Here is a 21558-nt window from a genome sequence, read left to right as displayed (position 1 = left end):
AATAAGAGACTGGAAGCATTGTCATTTTAATTGCTCTCCCGCTGTTCTGAAACAACGCCTAGAAAAATACAGCTACACATCGGCTTTTCTTTTCTTTTTTGAACTTGGACACCTTTTCATAAGCACTGTGCGTGTAACTCATGGGTAGGCAAACTAAGGCCTGGGGGCCGGATCTGGCCCAATCACCTTCTAAATCCGGCCCGCAGACAGTCCGGGAATCAGCATGTTTTTACATGAGTAGAATGTGTGCTTTTATTTAAAATGCATCTCTGGGTTATTTGTGGGGCATAGGAATTCATTCATTTCCCCTCCAAAAAAAATATAGTTCGGCCCCCCACAAGGTCTGAGGGACAGTGGACCGGTCCCCTGCTGAAAAAGTTTGCTGATCCCTGGTGTAATTCAATGCTGTGCTCTTCCAGTCGTTCCCTCTGCACAAGCCTTTCAGCCTGCCAGACAGAACAACCCCCCCCTTCCCGCTGCGTGTTGTTCTGGGGTTCTCCCAACCTACCAGAGCCAATCTGGGAGATGTGCGGGGGGGGGGGGGAGGAGAGATGGGACAGTCCTATTGCGCAATTGGAAGTCCTTGCACAAGGCTTCCTCTGATGGGGCTAGTTAGGTGAATCCCACCCTGGGAACGTAAATGCTTTATCATTTTAGAAAGCCTCCTACATGCTACTGGAGCAGGTCACAGCATATGAAAATCATCAACAACACTGCACTACAGCAATAACAATTAGAAATTTAAATATTGGATTGGTTCATTACTTCATGGAACAAAGGCTCACGGCAGGTAAAAATTCTGAAGCTCCAAAAATAGTTCTAAGGTAGGAAAAACTTCTGCATGATGTTCCAAAAAATGGTGGGACCTGCCAAGAAAACACTTATGAAATGTTCATGCTATTCTAACTCGACAAGCAGGTGACCGGGAGGCGGAGGAGATTCAAGCTACCACTTTTTGGCAATTTTAAAGAGAGAGAAAGAGCAGCCAAGACCATGCCGCTGGCTGGAGGACTCCAACTTTTTAAGCTAATACACTGCAGCCCACTTAAAGCATCTCTCAACAAAACAGGCATAATATCCAAATAGCTTTAACACAATCCAGAAAGTATGGATTTTGTTCTCCACCATTCTTTCACTCATATGAGCACTGGCATAGTTTAAGAGTTGCGTTCCTACATTTTATCAGCCCAATTTATATATCAGCAATACTGTTGCAATTCATAGTAACGGATTAAAAGATAATCATTATCATAAACAAAAAGCTTACTTTTCTCCAGAGTACACCCGTGGTCTTCTGCTAAGCGCATAACTCTTAGTATTTGCACCTTTCCATAGGGGATCATTCAGGGGTGACTCGTGAGGAGGGTCGTCCAGTGGATTCCAATAACTTTGTTCACACATGCCTCGTAGCAAGATTTCGGCTAGCTGCCTTGCTATTGTCTGTCAACAAGGAAAAGTAATTTCCCGGAAGTTAAGGGTGTACAAAAAACAGACTGCAGCAGTAGGGACGTAAGTAAAACTGTGTAAAATTATGCTTACGAGCATGAAGCAAAACAAGCAATTGCAACACGCAACTTCGATACAACAGCGGAATGTGCCATCAATATATTGCATTTTGCTCAACGTGTTGTATACTGTCTTACAATAGTACTCAAAGCAGTTAACATAAGATGTCACTGTAATACATGTTAGAATGAAACTGGCTAACAAAAACAAAGTTCCCAACAGAATCAACCGAGGTTTAAAAGAGCAGCTGATGAAAGGTAGCTCATTCTCTGAGTGTGGACCCTTACACAGCTAAGAGGTCCCTCTACATGTGGGTAGAGATGGTGCCAGGTTTGAGGAAGGCCCCAGAGACCGTGCATTCCATCCTCTGGCCACTCCATCCTTTTCCCACCTTACCTTTTTAAACTTTCTCGCGTTTGAGTCAGTAGTGGTGGCCCAGAACATCTCCCTCTGTGCCTGGCTAGCTAGCTGGGTGAGCAAAGCTCGCAAGTGAAGCAAGACTGAGGGATGGCACATTGTGAAGCTCTGCGATGACCAGATCCTCGAGGATCCATGCACTTCCTAACTCCCACAAGGGGAGAGTGGCAGCAAGTTCAGCCAATGAAATGTCAGCTTTGGAGTTGTGGGGCTCCCGAGGCCATCTGAGTAGCAAGGGGACAGGCCAAGCCTCCTCATCCCACCCACTTCCTGCTCTCATTTGCCTCACAAGGTGGAATCTCATTGGCTGAGCTCATACCTCTTCTGCCATGGGCTCATAAATTTTAAAAATCAAAATGGGAGATATCTAGCACCTCTGGGGCATGTCTGGGGCTGTTCAGGAGCTCCTGGGGTGTGTGGGGCCCCAGAGTGGTGCCCAGAAGTCCATCCATAGTAGTCCCACTATCAACAGGCGTAGAACAACCTCAAGATTACAAGAAATAAAAATAAATAAATAAAAAAAACTTAGCAGGAACACTCCCCTCCCGGCAAAACGCGGCCACTGGGAATTCACAGAGGCTATGAATGGTTATGCTCCACTTCTAGTTTTGGAGGCAGTTGGCTGGATTCAGCTACTCTGTTCTGATAGTGGAAGCCACTGCACGGACTTCCACTAGCACAACAGGGCTTTCTTCTTCCCCACCTCCCCCCAAATCCTCTTTGGAGGATCAAGAGATCCCCCAGAACAGCACACACAGAAGGAGGAGAGGGGAGATTGTTCCGTCAGGCAAGCAGAAAGGCTTGCACTGACGGAACGATCTCCGTAGTCAGGGGTTGGCAAACTAAGGTCTGTGGGCCAGATCTGGCCCAATTACCCTCTGGATCTGGCCCACGAACGGTTCTGCAATCACCGCTTGGATCGGCGCGATCACCATTTCCCCCCTCTTTTGGGGGGCACCATTTTTTGCAGTTTTTCCCCCTCCCTCCCTGCAGCGGTGTCTCCTCCCTCCTCCCTCCCTCTTCCTGGCTTCTCCCTGCCCTGCGGAGGAAGGGGGCTGGGCTTTGATAGGAAGCCTCGCCATCCACCCGCCGGCCTCTCCCCATGGCCGCACTGTGGGCTGGAGCTTGGCGCACCTGCTGGCCCTACACCTGGGAAAGCTGGCCCGAAAAGGAGAGGCGCCACCACCACAGCCAGCAGAGCAGTGGAGGAGGTAGGCCGGGGGGGAGAAGGGGGGGAGAAAGAAGCCCCCTCCACCTTGTGTGCGCTCCCATGCGCACAGTCCGGCCCCATCACTAGGTCTGGAGGACGGTGAACCAGCCCCCTCCCCCAAAAAGTTTGCTGACCCCTGTCCTTGGTGCTATGAAGAATTCCACCCAGAATGGGAATTGCGTGCGGGGGGGGGGGGGTGTTACTGCATCCAGGTCCTGCTTGTGGACCTCCCATAGGCACCTGGTTGGCCAATGTAAGAACAGGATGCTGACCTACATGGGTCGTTGGCCTAACCTAGAAAGGTTTTTCATATGTTTTTATGTAACGTTCAACGCGCATGAAAGGGTGGCTGTTGGGAGGGCCCAGAAAGTCAGGGGGCGAGAGTGAAGGAATGGCGTGGCTAGAAACATGAACAGAAGCACTTCACACTGCACGGTTATTTAATTTAACAAAATTTATGTACCGCCTGATTGTAAATGGAGCCTCTTAACAGTTTATAAATGCAGTTCCCACTTGTCAAAATTCTAATAAATAGTAAATGCTGGTCAAGGTTCTTCTCTGAATTGTTAACTTTTATTATAAGCTTGCATAGGCATGCATGTTAACCACCAATTGTAACATAATAATATTTTTATCTGCTGGTTACAGCAAGGGTCATTGCACTGCAATGCATCAAATATTACTACAGTGCATTCTTATGAAATTCCCACTTTTCAGAAAAAAACCCACTTTTCAATGTGTTCAATAGGGGCTTACTCCCAAGCAGGAATGTATAAAACTGCAGACTATAATAATCACTAATTATCCATTTTTAACAATCTGTAGTGAATTGTAGTTCTGAAAACTTACCATGCGTAAATTTTGTGTAGTTCTCGTTTCAACAGCTCGTAGGATCTCTCTAAATCTACCGACTCCTCTTGTCAAATTCCTGTATGTATACACAGAATTCCACAGAAATAGTATTTCTAGCTAATATGTTAACATTTAATACTTTATAAGGAAGCATCAGTCCCATCCCCCCCAATGCCCGCCCAGTTACTAAAGTTGATTTATCCACTTTTGTAAAGATCAAGTAACTTTTTACTCTGGATCACAAAACATACTATTTCCTCAAATCCAAAACATAACATGTATGTTTCAGAGAAGGCAAGAAACACTAACACAAGAAAGGCCAAATGGTTTGTTGACATTTGAGCTTTCACAGCCTGCACCCCAGATATGCCCAGATTGCAATTAATTTGTCACTGTTTGTTATCTTTATGCTGTTGCAGATATTCTTCTAGAATAATCCAGAATGTAAAACTGGGCTGAACAAAAATCCCTCCCATCCCTCAGAAATGTAGAGCAACCATAATGCTGAGATGGAAAAGTAAAGAACTGGATGGCATATCTTTAATATACACTTGTTCTGAAAACAACTTGACAACCAACTTTAATTTTCAACAGTACAGGGTTTACAGGAGAGGGAGCAAGTTGAGCAGAAGGGTACCACAAAATTTAATTCACTATTCTTTCTTAAAATGAGAATGAACCTCTCGTCATTTTTTCTCTCATAAAAAATGCATTCCCATTACTGCTAAATAAATGGAAATAAATGAGGGACAGAATGAGCGCAAGAAGTGCATGTCTCAACCATATAAAAATAGCCTTTTCTCCAAGGTCAAATAAACCTGAGTAACAGTAACATGAAATTAAACAGCAGGATTGACAGCAGACTTGGACACTGGACTTTGAAGTAAAGCTGCAGTACACAACTTCAAGTTCAGCTTGTCAGAATGTGAAGACTTCTGAAGTGCTCCGAACGGTTTACAACAATCCATAAATGGAAGCTGTATATGACAGAATATCCTGTACCCACCCCTGCTAATTTACAAACTGTTTCCCCTTTCAAACAAAGCATTTCCCCCTTCTAACACACACAATCCCATAACAGTTTTTAAAAGGAAGTTTAGTTCCTCCTTTATTGCAATGAATCATCATCCTAAATATTATATATTCATTATTATGGGCTTCGTAGCAGACTCAACTCATCACCAGCACTAGAATCTAGAAGATGTCATCATATATCACCAAAATTATCCATGAAGTTCATATGGATGATTGTTCTATTCCTCTTTTATGCCCTCCTGCTAACTGATGTCTACAATATTCCCAAATTAGGAAAATACTCATAGCTGCCTTTCCCTGATTATTGAAAGTTCTTAATACTTGCAACCATGTTCATATTCATTTACTTGGCAGTTAAACCCTACTTTGTTCCATACAACTTGCTTCCAAATAAATGTGCATGGAATTGCAGCCTTCAATTAACCAATCATGCTCAGTATCCTTGCATGCGTACAGAGCGCAAAAACTGACTCCATGTTTTTGTGGGTCTTGAGGACCACATCACCATTTGCCCCACCCAGAGTTAGAAACTGAGATATGAAAGCTAGGAGCTAAATGGCACCTTAAACCTAGGGTATAGATGCGACAACGGAATGTCTAGGCGTGCTTCTTTTACAACAAGAATACAAAGCTGAAAATGAATGAACTGCAGCTAAAATCTTACGTTCATTTTTCGCATGGTCTAGTCCTCATTGGAAGACTGCAAAAAACAAAGCCATGTTTCCCCTGCCTGCCCCACTAATACAGTGGTACCTCGGGTTAAGTACTTAATTCATTCCGGAGGTCCGTACTTAACCTGAAACTGTTCTTAACCTGAAGCACCACTTTAGCTAATGGGGCCTCCTGCTGCTGCCGCGCTGCCGGAGCATGATTTCTGTTCTCATCCTGAAGCAAAGTTCTTAACCCGAGGTACTATTTCTGGGTTAGCAGTGTCTGTAACCTGAAGCGTCTGTAACCTGAAGCGTATGTAACCCGAGGTACCACTGTATTCTTAAGAGACCCTCTTCTCCATTCTTCAGAGAGTGGTTGGAAGTGGTGAGGCAGAAAAAGGTCCTCCTTTCCTTCCACTCTGCAGTTTTAATCTGAAATCTTAGGCGCAGTACTGTGTGCCCAGAGCTCAGAAACTGCTCGCACTAATAAAATTCCCTGTCGCAAAACGCACCTAGAACAATGGGAGTTTCAAACGCTTGCCTTCCCACCTTCCCCCTTCCTTTTACAGAAGCTGCAGCTTTAGTTGATTCTCCTCGTTGCCTCACTGGCATCAATAAGGAAGTGGATGCTAGATGCACACACTCCATTCTTCTCCTCATTGGATAATAGAAGATCATCCTAGAAGCTCCTATATCAACATCACATTGTGCTCTTTTTAGCCCCACAGCAAGTTAAGCTCTGCTACCTCCAGGTACCTCTTCATAAAAATGACCTAAAATGGCCTCTAGTAAAGCAGAGACTGCCAAAGAATTGATGCTTTTGAATTATGATGCTGGAGGAGACTCTTGAGAGTCCCATGGACTGCAAGAAGATCAAACCTATTCAGAAGGAAATCAGCCCTGAGTGCTCACTGGAAGGACAGATCCTGAAGCTAAGGCTCCAATCCTTTGGCCACCTCATGAAAAGAGAGGATTCCCTGGAAAAGACCCTGATGTTGGGAAAGATGGGGAGGAGAAGGGGACGACAGAGGACGAGATGGTTGGACAGTGTTCTCAAAGCTACCAGCCTGAGTTTGACCAAACTGTGGGAGGCAGTGGAAGACAGGAGTGCCTGGCGTGCTCTGGTCCGTGGGGTCACAAAGAGTCGGACACGACTAAACAACAACAACAACAAAGCAGAGACTTCTGGGATGTTTTCCCGCTTCTCAGCAGGATGTTCCAGAAGAGAACACAATTAATTCTCTTACACTCCCTTTATCACTAAGCTTAAAAGGAGGAAAATTTCCCCTTGGAAAACTGCCCAAGAGTTTTGGGGGCAAGTGGAAGGGATGCCTTCTATATCAACATAAATAAAGATGTAACTTAACACTGCAATTTCTCTGAACTACATGAGATTAGAAAAGCAGGAGAAAAAGAAAATGCTATTGACACAAATAGAAGATCTGAGAGAAGAAATTGTACTTCCTGGAGTTATCAAGAAACAAACTAATTATGCAAATTCCCTATGCTAATTCTAATGTTTGTGCAAAACATGAAAATTCAGACACTCTCGCATTATAAAGATGGCTATCTTGATTACGCAAACCAGGCAGATATCAAAATGGTGCAGTTTCGTAATTCAGGGGAGGAAATGCAGACTTTTGCATCAGTTAATGGTCCAGCACACCAACTCCATTTGGCTAAGACAATTACACTCCAGCATAATAAATACTGATTTACATTGTGCCAGGGCACCTGTGACCCAGGCAGTGCACTGATGCAAGATTAAAATGCATCACAAGTTAGTTAATCAGCACTTTTGCCAGGATAAAAACAATAATTTTGCAGTGCAGTGCACTTTGGCGTGGCGTCAGGGCTTACGATATTTTCTTCTGCAGTGTCTCTGAATTGCTTCATTAAACTTCCTAGTGCAGAGCAGCATAATATCTGCAGATCATCAGACCAAAATACTTCCACACTTAACAAAAGAAATAAAACAGTGAAATTAACCTGCTAAGCATCTTCTCACCTACACTGTCTCTTGCTGTCTGTTCTAACTTCCTGTCTGAGCTTTTGGGCACTGTTTATGGAAAGGGAACAGAAAACCAAGGGGTTCAAAAGAACCGAAAACCGAAGCAGAAGTACGGAGATAGTAGTCGCCAAATCCAGTTTTACAAAACATTAGTCATTTCAGCCCAGGCAATAGCTAAACTAGCAGTGTATGAGCAATATGGAAAATTCAATACCGCCATCTAAACAAAAGTGGTCTCTAATGTAAGCTGTCCCCCATTCTGAAGGTTTGTTTCTTATCTTAGATCCCAACTAATAATAATAATAGATGGCCGTGTGTGTGTGTGTGTGTGTGTGTGCGCAATAGTTGCAAAATAAGTGGGACAGAAATATTAAGAAGCACCCAAACCAAAAGTGCAGCTTCTAGTTTCCTACTGTTCTTATAAAGGATCGATCCTAGCTCAGTAGCAGAGCACATGCTGTGCATGTCCCAGATTCAATCCCAGGTATCTCCAGGTAAAAAGGATAACGTATTAGGTAGGCGAGCCATGACGCTAAGGGGCTGGTCAAAGGCAGCTTTCTATGTTCCTAATGGCTTGCAAAAAATCTTTCTTATTTCAGCTGGGACTCCCTACACGATCCATGCAAACACATATTGTTGTTGCTGGAATAGATCCTTGGATGAAGGGCGCTATAATAATAATAATAATAATAATAATAATAATAATAGATGGTTCCAATATTACCTCAGTGAAATGGGACTCAATATCAACTTCCTGTGCAACTCTGCTATGTCACAGGTTCCTGGTCACGTGGAAGGTATAGCTTCTTTCAGAACCATAACTGGCCCATCTTCTCAGAGGAGCAACATTGGCAAAGACCAGGGGTTTCTGATATTGCCAGAGTGGTGTGGGAAGGAGACACCTTGTAGTACTATCCATGCTGCCGAGATAAAAGGCCCTATTTGGAAAGGGGCGCCATGGTACCATCTCTGCAGCTGCTTCTACCCTGACAACCAACAACTCCTGGCCACTTTCTCTCAAGCTCCTTTGGGATTGGACGGAGGGTTATATGCCAGTTTGGGGCGCATCTAGGCTCCATGTCACTATGGGAGCATAGAAGAAACAAAAGGGTTTTGGTGATGAAGAACTAATGCAACTACTTTACTATGTAAGATGTACTATCAATTTTTGAAAAGGTTTAAATATGAATCAGCATGCCACAAAAGGGATTGTTCTGTGAGAGTACTTTATTCAAATGGACAGCTATAGTGGTTATTGAAATAGAGCTTATTGTTAAAAAATAATAATTCTGAAAACTAGTATACAGGAACAAACATTCTCTAATTTAGAAGGGACTTCTGGAGTCAAACATTTGGCTTCAGGACATCAATGTACTCTAAACTGCATCCCTATCCTGCACTATCATCCCACACAGCCGGTATTTTTAGATATTTTGGATTTGAGGATTTTAGGAAGAGTAGACTTCATTTTAAATGTACCCTGGCAACGGAAATGGAGGGTAGCTATAATTGTATTCTAAAGAGTCACATCACACTGGCCTGGTTCGCCTGTCACATTAAACCACTGTTCGAAACAATGTTTTAATGTGAATAAGAAATATGCACTCTGCTCAAAGCTTCCTGTGACACTCGTTCCCGATTCCTGTTGCTGCCATGCCATGAGTGAAGCAAGCCAGAGTCTGGTTTGTTGTGCTGTCTAAACCCAGGTTCACGATTTGTTTCTCCCAAACAACACACAAGCAGTTAGCAAAGAACAAACCTGGTTGCGACTCTTGTTTATTTGGGAAAACAAACCACAAGCCCGTTTGGATGGCATGACATGCCAGTACAGTGGTACCTCAGGTTAAGTACTTAATTCGTTCTGGAGGTCCGTACTTAACCTGAAATTGTTCTTAACCTGAAGCACCACTTTAGCTAATGGGGGCCTCCTGCTGCCGCTACGCCGCCGGAGCACAATTTCTGTTCTCATCCTGAAGCAAAGTTCTTAACCTGAAGCACTATTTCTGGGTTAGTGGAGTCTGTAACCTGAAGCGTATGTAACCCGAGGTACTACTGTATCTGGCTTGTTTCATTTGTAGCAAAGCAGGAACAGCAGGATAAGGGAGGAACACTATGGGAACTTTTGAGTAGTTTGCACCAGCGCATTGTTCATTCAAATTAAAACATAGGCTGTTTTAAACCATGGTTTAACATGGGCTGCCGTCGCATGGTTCTTCTCATGATAATACAATTTCTGTTCCTTACAGAAAGCTTGCAAAAAGCACAGTCACAAATGTACTACTGTAACAACTGGGACAAAGGTCATTTTAAGAGGTTTTTAGTACAGGAATTTTCAGGAAATCTGGTTCACCAGATAAACTCCCTGCTAATAGATTTCCCATTTAAAAGGAAGTTGTGAATCAGTTCGCATGTTTTCATGCTCACTTACTGCCAGGCTCCACAACTTCTAATGAAAAGTGGCCCACTCTGCTTACGTAGGACCCTAGAAACAAGAATGCGAAAGTGGGAGTTTAAACTTTAAAGAAAGGATTTATTACCCCATGAGTTTAGAAGTTCAGAAATGCCTCCAAGGTTACCATCTATACAAATGTACATCCTTCGCAATGAAGCAAAATTCAATATTGCACAGGGCTTCCTCTAAAGGGACTTATTAGCTGAATCCCTCCCAAAGCCATCTAACAGTTTCACAAATATACAAATATGCTGCTTTTATTTTCAAAATCACCAAAGGGTCCGAATATGCTCACCTTGCTTAGCACAACAAGCTCCTCAACAAGGTGAGTGTCTATACTTTCTCCTGTATACGAAGAGCCTCCACCCTCTCGTGAGCTTGGACCTGGTGAGGCAGGCAGAGATCACCAGGAAGTCATTCTGACTCTGAAGGAACACCCAGGACGTCCAAAGCTCTGCTCTGAGCCTCCACTATTCCTCCAGGCTTGGAATCAGGAGCAGGCCAGGGGATTATCCCTGCCTCCAAAGCAGGGAAAGGGATCGTGACAACCAACGACAATCTAAGTCTGGGGAAGTCCTGACCAGAGGGCATTTTTATACACCATTGAGATGGACCTGTAATCTGCCAATGGCTCAGTGGACATTGGAAAAGGAGCAGCTGCTCTTCGCAGCTAAATGGGTGGATCTGGATATACAGCACAGCATTATGTGGACTGCGCATGAGCAACCTCTGTCTTTTTGTTTTAAAAGGAAAGAAAAGGGGGATGAAAAAGTCACAGTGCAATGCATACAGCATGCAAGGAATTATGGACTCCTGCAACATGCCTCTAATCCAGGAGGCTCCTTGACCTGAGAAAGTAGCAACTGATCAACCTCTGTGCTAGACTGATATGGCAGAAAGTAGTATACAGTGGTACCTCGGGTTACAGACGCTTCAGGTTACAGACTCCGCTAACCCAGAAATAGTACCTTGGGTTAAGAATTTTGCTTCAGGATGAGAACAGAAATCGTGTTCCGGTGGTGCGGTGGCAGCGGGAGGCCCCATTAGCTAAAGTGGTGCTTCAGGTTAAGAACAGTTTCATGTTAAGAACGGACCTCTGGAACGAATTAAGTTCTTAACCCGAGGTACCACTGTACTCAGCAAAACATTACAGTGTGTGAACCTAAACCTTAGATTTGCTCAACGACTTCATTTTAAAGAACAACCACCACCTGCTTGTCCAGATGTCTGATTGTTCCACATACTTCACCTCACATAAAGATATCTACAAATGCTTCCCCATTTTTCCATCCTGCAAACTTCCTGAAAATTGTCTACAGTCACGTATACAAAAGAAATAGGCGTAGCAGGGTAATTCTCCCCTTGGATTGGACATTTAACCTTGTAACCTCATTAGTCCGGTTTGCCAATTCTGCCCTCGATTGGGTGAAACGCCCTTTCCACCCAGTCAATGGAAACATGCATTTGCCATCCATTTTACGTGTTTTTGTTTTAAAGAGAGGGAAATGGTGTGAACTAGCTAGATCTCCTCTTGAAAGGAAAACAAACTGTTGTGTTTCCTTTCTAGGGCTGGTTTAGGATTTCTCAGCAATGGGGACACATAACTGACAGAGAAGGGGCAGGGAACCTTCTTTTTCAGCCAAGGACCACATGTCCTTGTGAGCAACCTTCGGGGGTGGGGTGTGTGCACGTTTCAGCAGTGCGCAAGACCACAGGTAAAAATGGGCAGAGTATGGATGCCACTGTTCCCCTTCTAGAACAGGCTACAGTCGAGACTCACAAAAGTCAGAGCTTTCTACACATAAACCATTTCTCCATCCTCCACCAGGCAAGCAAGAGGCATTATTCAAAGACACATTCAATCCCATTAAAAGCAGTGTCTCCTTTTCCATCTTTCAAATGCCTGTAAACTCTCTCTCTCTTCATAAATTTACCCTTGTCTAAAATAGTTAATTCTATAACTTAGCCCTACACACCGACCACACTGCCTCATACGACAGAGGTTGAGTTCCTTGAGAAGTAATTTTGTCCCCCCAGAATCACTTGAGCCTAAGTGCTTTTGGAGAGCCTCTTTGAAAAGTAGGGTGATGGCAGCTCTGATGCCTTTGTAAGCTAAAGTGAGACCCTGAGAAGACTTCGGCACCTCAAACAAAGCAGTGCCTTTCAAACTTGGAAGCTTCTAAGTTGGAAAAGCAGCAGCAATGGCACACAGGGGAGATGCAAGTAGGCAGTCAGAGCAATGGGCTGAGAGCCACTTCTAGCCTTAATCTGTATTAATTACAAAAGAGTCAGAAAGCTTTCACCAAAATTGCAAAGATTTACTACCTTGCCATTTACAAACAAAAACCAAAAACAGCCTGCAACCTCTTACTGGCAGCTGATTAGCTGGAAAAAGGAAACAAGATTGCTCTATGTAGTACTGTCATGGACTTGCCACTCTATTACAGGCTATATAGTGGAGCATTAACATTTAAATTAAAAATACTTAAATTGGTGTTTAGGGCATTTTACAAACTTCAATAAAAATATATAAGCACTCAAAATGCAATTCCACAGTGAAAACCACAGTGAATACAGAACAGAGAAAAGTGAGTATAGGAAGAAATGATGTGCTGAATTGGAATTAACCAGTCCCCTAAAAACACTAGGAAAACAGAAGTACCTTCGGACATTTTTCAAAAGGTTAGAATGAAGGAGCAAGTTCAAAAGGGCCAAGACAGGTCTGGTACAGGGTCCATGCCATCCGCAGCTCTAACAGCTTGCAAACTGGGAACCGGTCATAGTACGCTTGTTCCTTTTCCTTTCCTCCTCCTGTCTCTGGAGTAATATCCTCCCTCCCTCTCCAGCATTAAACATTGCTTCACAATGGCTCAGTTCACGCTCAGCCAAACCATGGCTTAACATGAACATGTAAGTGTGTGGGTTCCTGAAGAAGTGATAGTGATTGCTACACTCATCCCCTGGTGCTGGTGCTGATGTACTGCCAGGGGCTAAGCCAAGGTTTCGTTAGCAGGCCATCCAAATCGAGCTCATGGTTTGACTCCTCCTGGCAACCATGGCTGTCACATGCAAACCAGGTCACTGCATGTGTACCAACATAAATTCTGGTTAACGCAAACCAGGATTCCCTATAAATCATGGACTGAAACAAGTTCAAAATAAGTTTGCAAACCATGGTTCTAAAGGATCACAGTTTGAGATAACCATAATTTTCAACAGTAAAATGGCAGGGAATGTTGGGAAACAAAGAGAGAGAGAGATGTCACTCGTGATGATAGAAGTGCAAATCACCCTGTGAAATCTTTAGAGGGAGGAACAGCAATCTGTTTACCATGTAACTAGAGCTATAGTCCACCAACTACCCTTACCATAGGAGCTGCCACATAGCTAGCAGTCTCAAGCTGGAGGCTATTGATTTGCAACCATTCTACTTGAAATAAAACAGAAGATCTTGCTTTTTAAATAACACCATTGCTATTGCTTAAAGCATATCTTGTTTCTTCACAGCCTTTAGAGAGAACCCCAAATTAAGTCCATAGTGTCAGCCAATAAAAGACTTTTGCAATCCTACTGACCCTGCACAACAGCAATTTAACAAATTTGCAGGTTCAAACTATTAACCACACAAAAATGTGGAAGTCATTAAAACACTGAGCATAAACTTGGTGAAAAAAGTTAGAAAATAACGAAAGGCAATTCTGTTGTTGTTCACTCGACTTTATAGCACAAATGCTTCAATCTGCATTTAAAAAATACAGTGTGGAATTTCATTGTGAAACATCTAGGCTTTATAGTATAGAAATTTCTCATTGGTATTCCATTCCAAAATCAGCTTCAGACAACACTGAGAATGCATGACATGGTACAAGCAGCTTTAGGAGATGCAAAACAATATCCCTAACAGGTTATCTTCCCTGAATGTCTAAGGAGATGTTCTATTCCCTTTGATTCAGACGTATTTTTCTGTTCACTGCAGTTCTAATGAAAGCGTTATCCATTAAGGCAAGGGAAAACAACTGATTTACTACCCCTGTTAATAAACCAGCCTAAAAGTTGCAGGGAGTCAGTCCAGGTATATAAAGTCATACCCAAGGATATAAAGCAAAGGGTGATGCGATCAGAGCAATGAGAAAGAATGATGATCGTTGCAGAAAGAGATTCCAAGTTAATTAAAAGAGAAAGGCAAGGAAGGAGGTAAATGCCAGTGAAGAGTAGTTTGCAAAAGATAAAACAATATGGCTCTCATTCTCCCCTTGAGCCAATTAATAGAAGCTGGGCTATGCCTGAATGCTGAAGTTGTTGATAAATTGTCACTCATGTGAATGTGACTGCAAAGAGTAGCTTTGCACACTTGGTCATCAGCATGGTGATAAATGAGTCCGAATTCAGTATAGAGAGATAGGCATGATATTCTTCTGGCCTCACGTACATTACCTCTACATAGAAGGATCCCTGTAGGGCTCAACAGAGCTCCCATTTCCTCTCTCACCGGTAAATGAACAAGAAGCAAACTAGGAAATGGAAGGTTGTGGGTGACTCTCATTTGCCCAATCCAGGCTTCCCTTTCTAGGGGGTAGATATTATGATGAGCAGAGTTGCGAGGCGCATATAGATTTCTCGTTTTCTGGATTGGTGAATTACTCCCATGTGTATCTGGCAGGAAGGAGACAAACAGGGTTCTACTGAGTCCTGTGGAAATCCAAAACTATGACATCCTTGCCTTTAAACTGTAAAACAGACCTAGCTCTGACTTGGTGCCAGGCACTGGGTCTTCAGATGAGTAACTAGATATTCCATTTGAGGAGCAGGTGGGGTATTCAAGAACCAGTGCTGAGGATCACCTTGATAGGTCTTCTTCTGGAAGACCAGCTGAAGACCCCTTGGAACTGAGGGGGACGTTGGGCCACCCAGTTGTCCTCAAGAATGCCAAAAAGCCAGGGCTAGGCCCAAGAACAACAACATAGCATAAACACGTGGACCAAGATTTGACACTCCACTTGTGAGGAAACAATCCTTGGGTCGGTATGGGTATGATCTAGGAGGCCACAGTATGTAAGGTCTCGCTCTTGAGTTTGCCACTTGCTGGAAACAACATAGGCCTCCAGTTCCTTTTTCTCCATTCTAGTTACCTGCCTTACTGGGATATTCAACCTGTGATATATCAATGTGACACTGACCTCTTGACTGTTTCCTGATCTTGCTGCTGGATCACATTGTGGACTTACAACTGATTCTCCGTGCCAGACCTTGAATCCTGCTCTCTTGGGAAAGTGCTTTGATAAAAGGCTTTTACCACTTGGGACTGAGGGTCGGAGCAAGACCCCCTGGGCAAAGTGCCAACTGGATAAGCAACCAGAAAAAGTTGCTTATTGTGAATAACTCTGTTTATAGTCAAAACAAAACAAAATAAAAATAAATAAAAATAAAAATTCCTTCCAGTAGCACCTTAGAGACCAACTAAGTTAGTTATTGGTATGAGCTTTTGTGTGCATGCACACTTCTTCAGATACCATAGTCTTTAATGTAATTCTAATATTCAGAATACTGTTATGAAAGAGAGACTGCATTTGCATGTTGGCACCAACCCATAGTTTCATATGATGTGCATGAGCAGGAATGAGTCACCACACTCCTTGAACTCACATGATCCCCTCTTCCCATGCAGTCAGGAGAGGGAGTCTGGAGCTTTCCCTTCTGCTGTGATTAATCCTAACTATGTTTAGTTTAAACAAGCCAGCTTCAGTAACTATAGTATGACAATGACAGGATGAGAGGGACAAAGCACAAAAGCCTGAGGCTCGCTATGGCTCATTCCTGCTTGAGCATGTCATACTAAACTATGGTATAGCATGACATGCGACCGCAGCCAGTGAATACAATACCGTTATTTTTTTTCATTTTTCTCTTCTTTTGGGAAGAAGAAATTAATGACAACTTGAAGTGTACAAATTATATATGGTTACAAAACGGGGTCAGACTTCGAGAAGATAATTGATTTTCCATGTCTCTTCTAAATGCTCCTACTTGCTGTTTCAGTTTACCTAAAAGGTAATGGATCTTCAAAGTTTCATTAGTGTCTCTAACAGCAGGTTAACATTTCTGTTTAAAAGAAAACCTTCACAGAAACAGCTAATAATGGAACCAATTAAATGGATCACTTGGTCCACCTTAAGATAAATTATTCTGCTTCAATAAGCAACAATATACAACACCCACCAGTGCGATGAGTCTAACCTTTTTACAGATGCTAGTATCTTTGCATATTTTCCAAGTAGTGTTTTTCTCCCTCTCATATACACTCCCATAAACAGCAATAGTGATCAACATGGTGAGAGTGCAATCATTCACATTGTTCAACAAAGTTCAAATGCATTCAGACAGACTCAACTGCAGGGCCTTTGCCCAAAGAACTCTGGAAGCCAAATCTGTGAGAAATGACAGAGTTTTTACTGCTAACTCAACCCTCCATTTAATGCTTTTAAAAGTATCTCTTTGCATGCAATCAAATTTTCAATGGTTTATCATGTATGAAAATGCTAGTGCTGTGTCAAACTCCTACTTCCATTGCAACCCTTTCCTACAGACAGCTGGAAATCACACATATTAAAAAATCTAACATGTGTCACAACTGTGAATACAAAGAAGCACCAGCAGAAAGTGTATGAAAACATCCTAGGATTTTCTGTGTTTCGGCCCATTTTATGTTGCACACAGGTAGACAAGTTTGCCACAAAGGGCACACTCAACAGGGAACCACAGTCAATAACTGCTCTGTGACACATTTTACTGCATTCACATAATCCATTTTAAGTGTACACTTATAACAGATGAGTTGTGCAGTTAAAAAAACAGAAATGTGTGAAATGGCCCAAAATATAATATGTGGTTTTTTCATTAGACTGGCCATGTATGAAAAAAGAAATCAATGACCATCTTTATAAGGGAAGACAATGAATGAGGTATTTAGGAGAAAATAAAGATTCCTGCACAAAGGGATATCAAAACAATGGGGCCTAAATTGGAATAGCCAAACCAAGTGTCATGTTTCAAGACTTTTCAATATTATCGCTGAGAGTAAGGATTGATGTGAAGACCTTCTTCAAAAAATTTCTTTGTGTTTGCACTATGGCGATGAAAATTGTAAGTTACAAAACAGATATACCTAGAAAGACCCACTACAATGAGACATAACTGCAATGCATAACCTCAATTCCTGGAATGGTGTACAATCCTGAATGATTGACATGCTGGCTAGACCAGGTGACGAAAGCCAATGGGTCTCAAACCCTCGGTGAGTTAGGGATTTTCCTTGCATGCAAAGACGGGTTCAAGCAGAATGAGCGGATTGAGATCAAGAGAGGGTCCAACAGTCAAGAAGGCGGTTTCTGCATATGCTGTAGAGGGAAGTGAGGGACAGATGGAGCTCACCAACCTGGCGAAGTAGCCCATCTAGGAGAAGGAACACTCTAAACCTGCACTGCCTTTTGAGATATCTTTGGGAGAAGAAAAGCCTAAGGAGTAAACCCTACACAAATCCAGAGTGGAGTCCCTAAGACAGTGGGATGGCGCCTTGTATGCTTCCTTCCGGCATCTCCTGCAGCCAAGCTGGTGCCAAACAGATTATTCTGCTTTTCTTTGGAGCACATCAGCAAGGCTTCTAGTCTGTGCAGCCCAGGATCTCCATGCACACTGCCCAGGCTTGCATCCCGTGGAGGTCACTTCCGTGCAGAGGTTTGATTTCACCCCCAGAGGTGCACTCCATTGTCTCTTGAGGCAGATGGATTCCAACAACATATAAATAGCATATTATTTGGTTGACATGCCAGTCAATTGACTAGTCAAATATTTTCAACTGACCGCTTATTATTTGACCATGATCAAATACTGTGAAATATTCCAAAAATGGCATTGTGTAGATTGTAACCTCTCTCTCTCTCTCTCTCTCTCTCTCTCTCTCTCTCTCTCTCTTCCTGTAATGATGGTGTAATTTGCAGGGGCAGAAGACATGGGCAAATATAGCAGCAAAGCAAAGCTTCTCCTATAACTGCAGGTGTTTCACAAACAACCATCAATGGTAAAAGACATTGCCTAGTGAGAAGATGTCCGACTAAGATCAGGAAGAACAAGGTTCGTGCCCACTTTCCACCCTGAATGTGGGAGTCATAAAGCCAAGGCAAAGGCTTGTAATATTGCAGGGTGCCCCCTGACCTCGGCTGACCAGCACTCTGAGCTTTACAATGTACTGGAATGTATTGACCTTAAATGGAGTTGTGTTTCCTCTGGGCAGTGATGACCCTATATGGTGATGGGTGTAATAAAAGCCTTGACCGGATGAGGTAACGTGAGACATTGGCAAACGGCCATGCGGCTGGAGAGAGACAAAGGATAATAAAAAAGCTACGGGAGGAGGGAGAAGTTCGAAAGGAGCTGCTCATACCATCCTGAAAATATTGCTGGCTCTCTGTGTCTTTATTTTATGTTAAACTGCGCCATTTGTAACGGCTGGCTCCGACACCTGAAGCTCGCTAAGTGGTGCTGGGCCAGTCACACACACACACACATACACAGGCTAACCTGCATCAGGTTGTTGTGTGGATAAAATGGGGGGAAGGGGATCCCCCTTCAGGTCTCGGTAGAACAGAATAAAAATTTAATAAAATGTACAATTCATTACATTTTTAGAATTAATGTAATTATTTCACAATAGCAGCTGTGGTTATTTGCATGGTTAATTTGCAATTAGTGCCAGACCAGCATATAATCTTATTTGTTGCCATGATGTTGATACTTTAAAAACACATGATCAGGCAAATGTTTCTGAAGAGGTCAAACACCCAACCTTAGCCACTTATATTGATAACATATCTACAAGCCACTTCTAAATCTAGCATTTTCACATAAGATTGCACCAAGTTACTTCCAGAATGAAAACTGGGTGGTTGAAAGGGCCATATTCATAGATCTTTGGTTAATTAAGAGCACAAGTATGAAACCTTCACTCTGAGGAAGTGAAGGTGTAGGAAATGGCCTTAATTCTTCAGAACAGAAGCCAGCTAGTAATTGATGCTTTGTAGGAAGAAATGAATTCTCAGGGTGAATAAGTTACCAAGTAGTAGCTGTGCTAGTCTGTTTCTGTTGCAGCAAACACAACAAGGAGTCTTGAGGCACCTTAAAGATTAACAAATTTATTTTGTGGACCAAAGTCCACTACTAGTTTCTTGAACTGGAACAAAACTAGTTCATTCTGATCAGCCCACCAACCCTAAGCCCAGACTACGCAAACTATCTGTGTACTTAAATAAGAAAATTCCTATATTTCTCCTATGCAAAGTTTTAGGAACATGCATTCTGTAGCTCATTCTTTTCCAGTATTTCCCACTAAAAATTGAAATAGAGTACAACATTTCCTTCTTCCCCTCCCCGCCCCCTGGCAACCTTATTTACTAGGGGTACTCGAAAAATGAAATCTTAATATTCCATTTTTCGTCCAATTAAATAATGGCATCAGAACTACAGTACAACTCAGAGGCCATGCATTATTCCATATTGGTTCTCAAAACAGTAAAAATGGGACCTATAAAACTCAAATGAGCAATTACATGCTATGTTTCAAAACTTGGAGTGCTTTTCACCAGCTACGACATTTATATCAAACACAGTTGACCAACACAGCAGGATATTCTACTCTTCCTATAAAGGTTGACTTGAATCTAAAATGTTATAATAGTCACATCTTTCAGAGGGTTGTGGGAGTAGCAAACTAATCTAAAACCTAGTGCACCAAGTTTTGAAGCCTTCAAAAATGAACAGAGGCTTGAATTCCTTTCTTCATTTTCTGTAGCATTTGGATTTCTTATATACCTTAGTAAACTATTCTTAGGGAAGGTTATTGCAAAATTACGGATGACCTGACATGCAGAGTCTACACGGATCTACTGAGTAGTCACAAATGGAAATATGCATATACATACTGTTGGTCTTCATGCACGTTTATCCTGCAGCACAATATTAAAATAAGTGGTAACTGAAGAGATTTGGAAAAAAAGTTTTAAGATCAACAACTCTTCTTTTTCTAGCATTCTTCATTACTAAAACTTTACCACCAAATGGGGAAATCTTTAATAAATTTTTTTGTAACCGATTACATTCCCACAAAACATGCTGAAGGATCTATTTTGCACACAATTCAAATTATTGTGCAATGAAAAATTGACTGTCACGAAGGAGTTAATCTTTTCAAAGTATCTATACTTTTGAAATATTAAGACATAACCCAAGGCTGGCCTAGTTCACTTTCTGGCAGATTCTTAAATTTATGATCAAGGAGAATATTGAACTAAGTCTTACCCATTTTTGAAGTACAAGACATGGGCTCTCTGAAGTCCTGTTTCTAAAAAATATCCAAGTTCTTGTTCATGTGCCGCAGGCCCTGGCTTAGGGCTTCTGTTCTGTATATTGGCCATGATTACCTGGGTGATCACACAATGGAAGAAATCGAAATTACCCAAGTTACTACCTTTCTCCCATGTCAACTTACACACACAGTATTGATCTTCATACATTCCTTTTATCATCTCAATGTCTATATCCTGTTCCATATGTGACAATAGTGGTGGGTGCCCAAGAGAGGCTCTCACACTCCCTTCGTTGCACAACTGCAACACAACAGTCCTGGTGTGCTGCCAGTAGGTTTTACTCCACAGCACAGGAGTTGCTGCCACCAACCTCCCACTTAATCTTGCATTCCCAGATGGAAGGAAACCTGGGAGGCACTAAAGAAATCACTTTTCTAAAGGTTCTGAGCCACGGTACCAGCACAAACCTCGGAAGAGTGTGCTGGTCATTACAACTCCAATCCTAAACTTCTACTGGCATGAATACCAAGTTTCTAAGTATGAGCATGTGGGGATTCTAAAACCCTGAGTTGGCAACCACACTCTCACTCCAGCAGTCAACTCTTGGCTTAGCATTGCATACCATCTGCAGATCTTGGTTAACAACAAAGCACTGGTTATTTGCTAAACTGTGCTCCTGGTTAGCTGCTCCTGTGTTGACCATTGCTTTGTTATAAACCACAATCCCCAAGTCATCCATAACACTAAACAGAGATTCTTTGAAAGTGAAACTAAACTAAATGCATGAGCCCCATATTTTGCTCAGGCTCATGGAGTCTCATCAAGTTAGTGCTAAACCACGGTTTAGCATTACTTTCAAATGGGCTCACTATTTAGCCTTTGCCAACCTGAAACCCTCCTGCCAACCCAGCAGTTCGAAAGCATGTCAAAGTGCAAGTAGATAAATAGGTACCACTCCGGCGGGAAGGTAAACGGCGTTTCCGTGCACTGCTCTGGTTCGCCAGAAGCGGCTTAGTCATGCTGGCCACATGACCCGGAAGCTGTACACCGGCTCCCTCGTCCAGTAAAGC

The 21558-nt window shown here is 42.6% G+C and overlaps 1 protein-coding gene across 3 annotated transcripts in view; it reads right to left on the bottom strand.

Moving 5' to 3' along the window:
- The window catches only part of TTC7B (tetratricopeptide repeat domain 7B), a 105515-nt gene that overhangs the window by 63737 nt on the left and 20220 nt on the right, over positions 1–21558 (bottom strand). For all 3 annotated transcript variants that reach the window (XM_081017471.1, XM_081017472.1, XM_081017473.1), the window contains exons 5-7: positions 20481–20602; positions 3983–4061; positions 1268–1440 (exon numbers count right to left, since the gene is read on the bottom strand). In XM_081017471.1, coding sequence (XP_080873597.1) covers positions 1268–1440; positions 3983–4061; positions 20481–20602 — 374 coding nt within the window. The remainder of the gene's footprint in view (positions 1–1267; positions 1441–3982; positions 4062–20480; positions 20603–21558) is intronic.

The sequence above is a fragment of the Podarcis pityusensis genome (genome assembly GCF_964106645.2).
Source record: "Podarcis pityusensis genome assembly, chromosome: 1".
Classification (NCBI taxonomy): domain Eukaryota; kingdom Metazoa; phylum Chordata; class Lepidosauria; order Squamata; family Lacertidae; genus Podarcis; species Podarcis pityusensis.
This window is presented reverse-complemented; position numbering and strand designations above follow the sequence as displayed.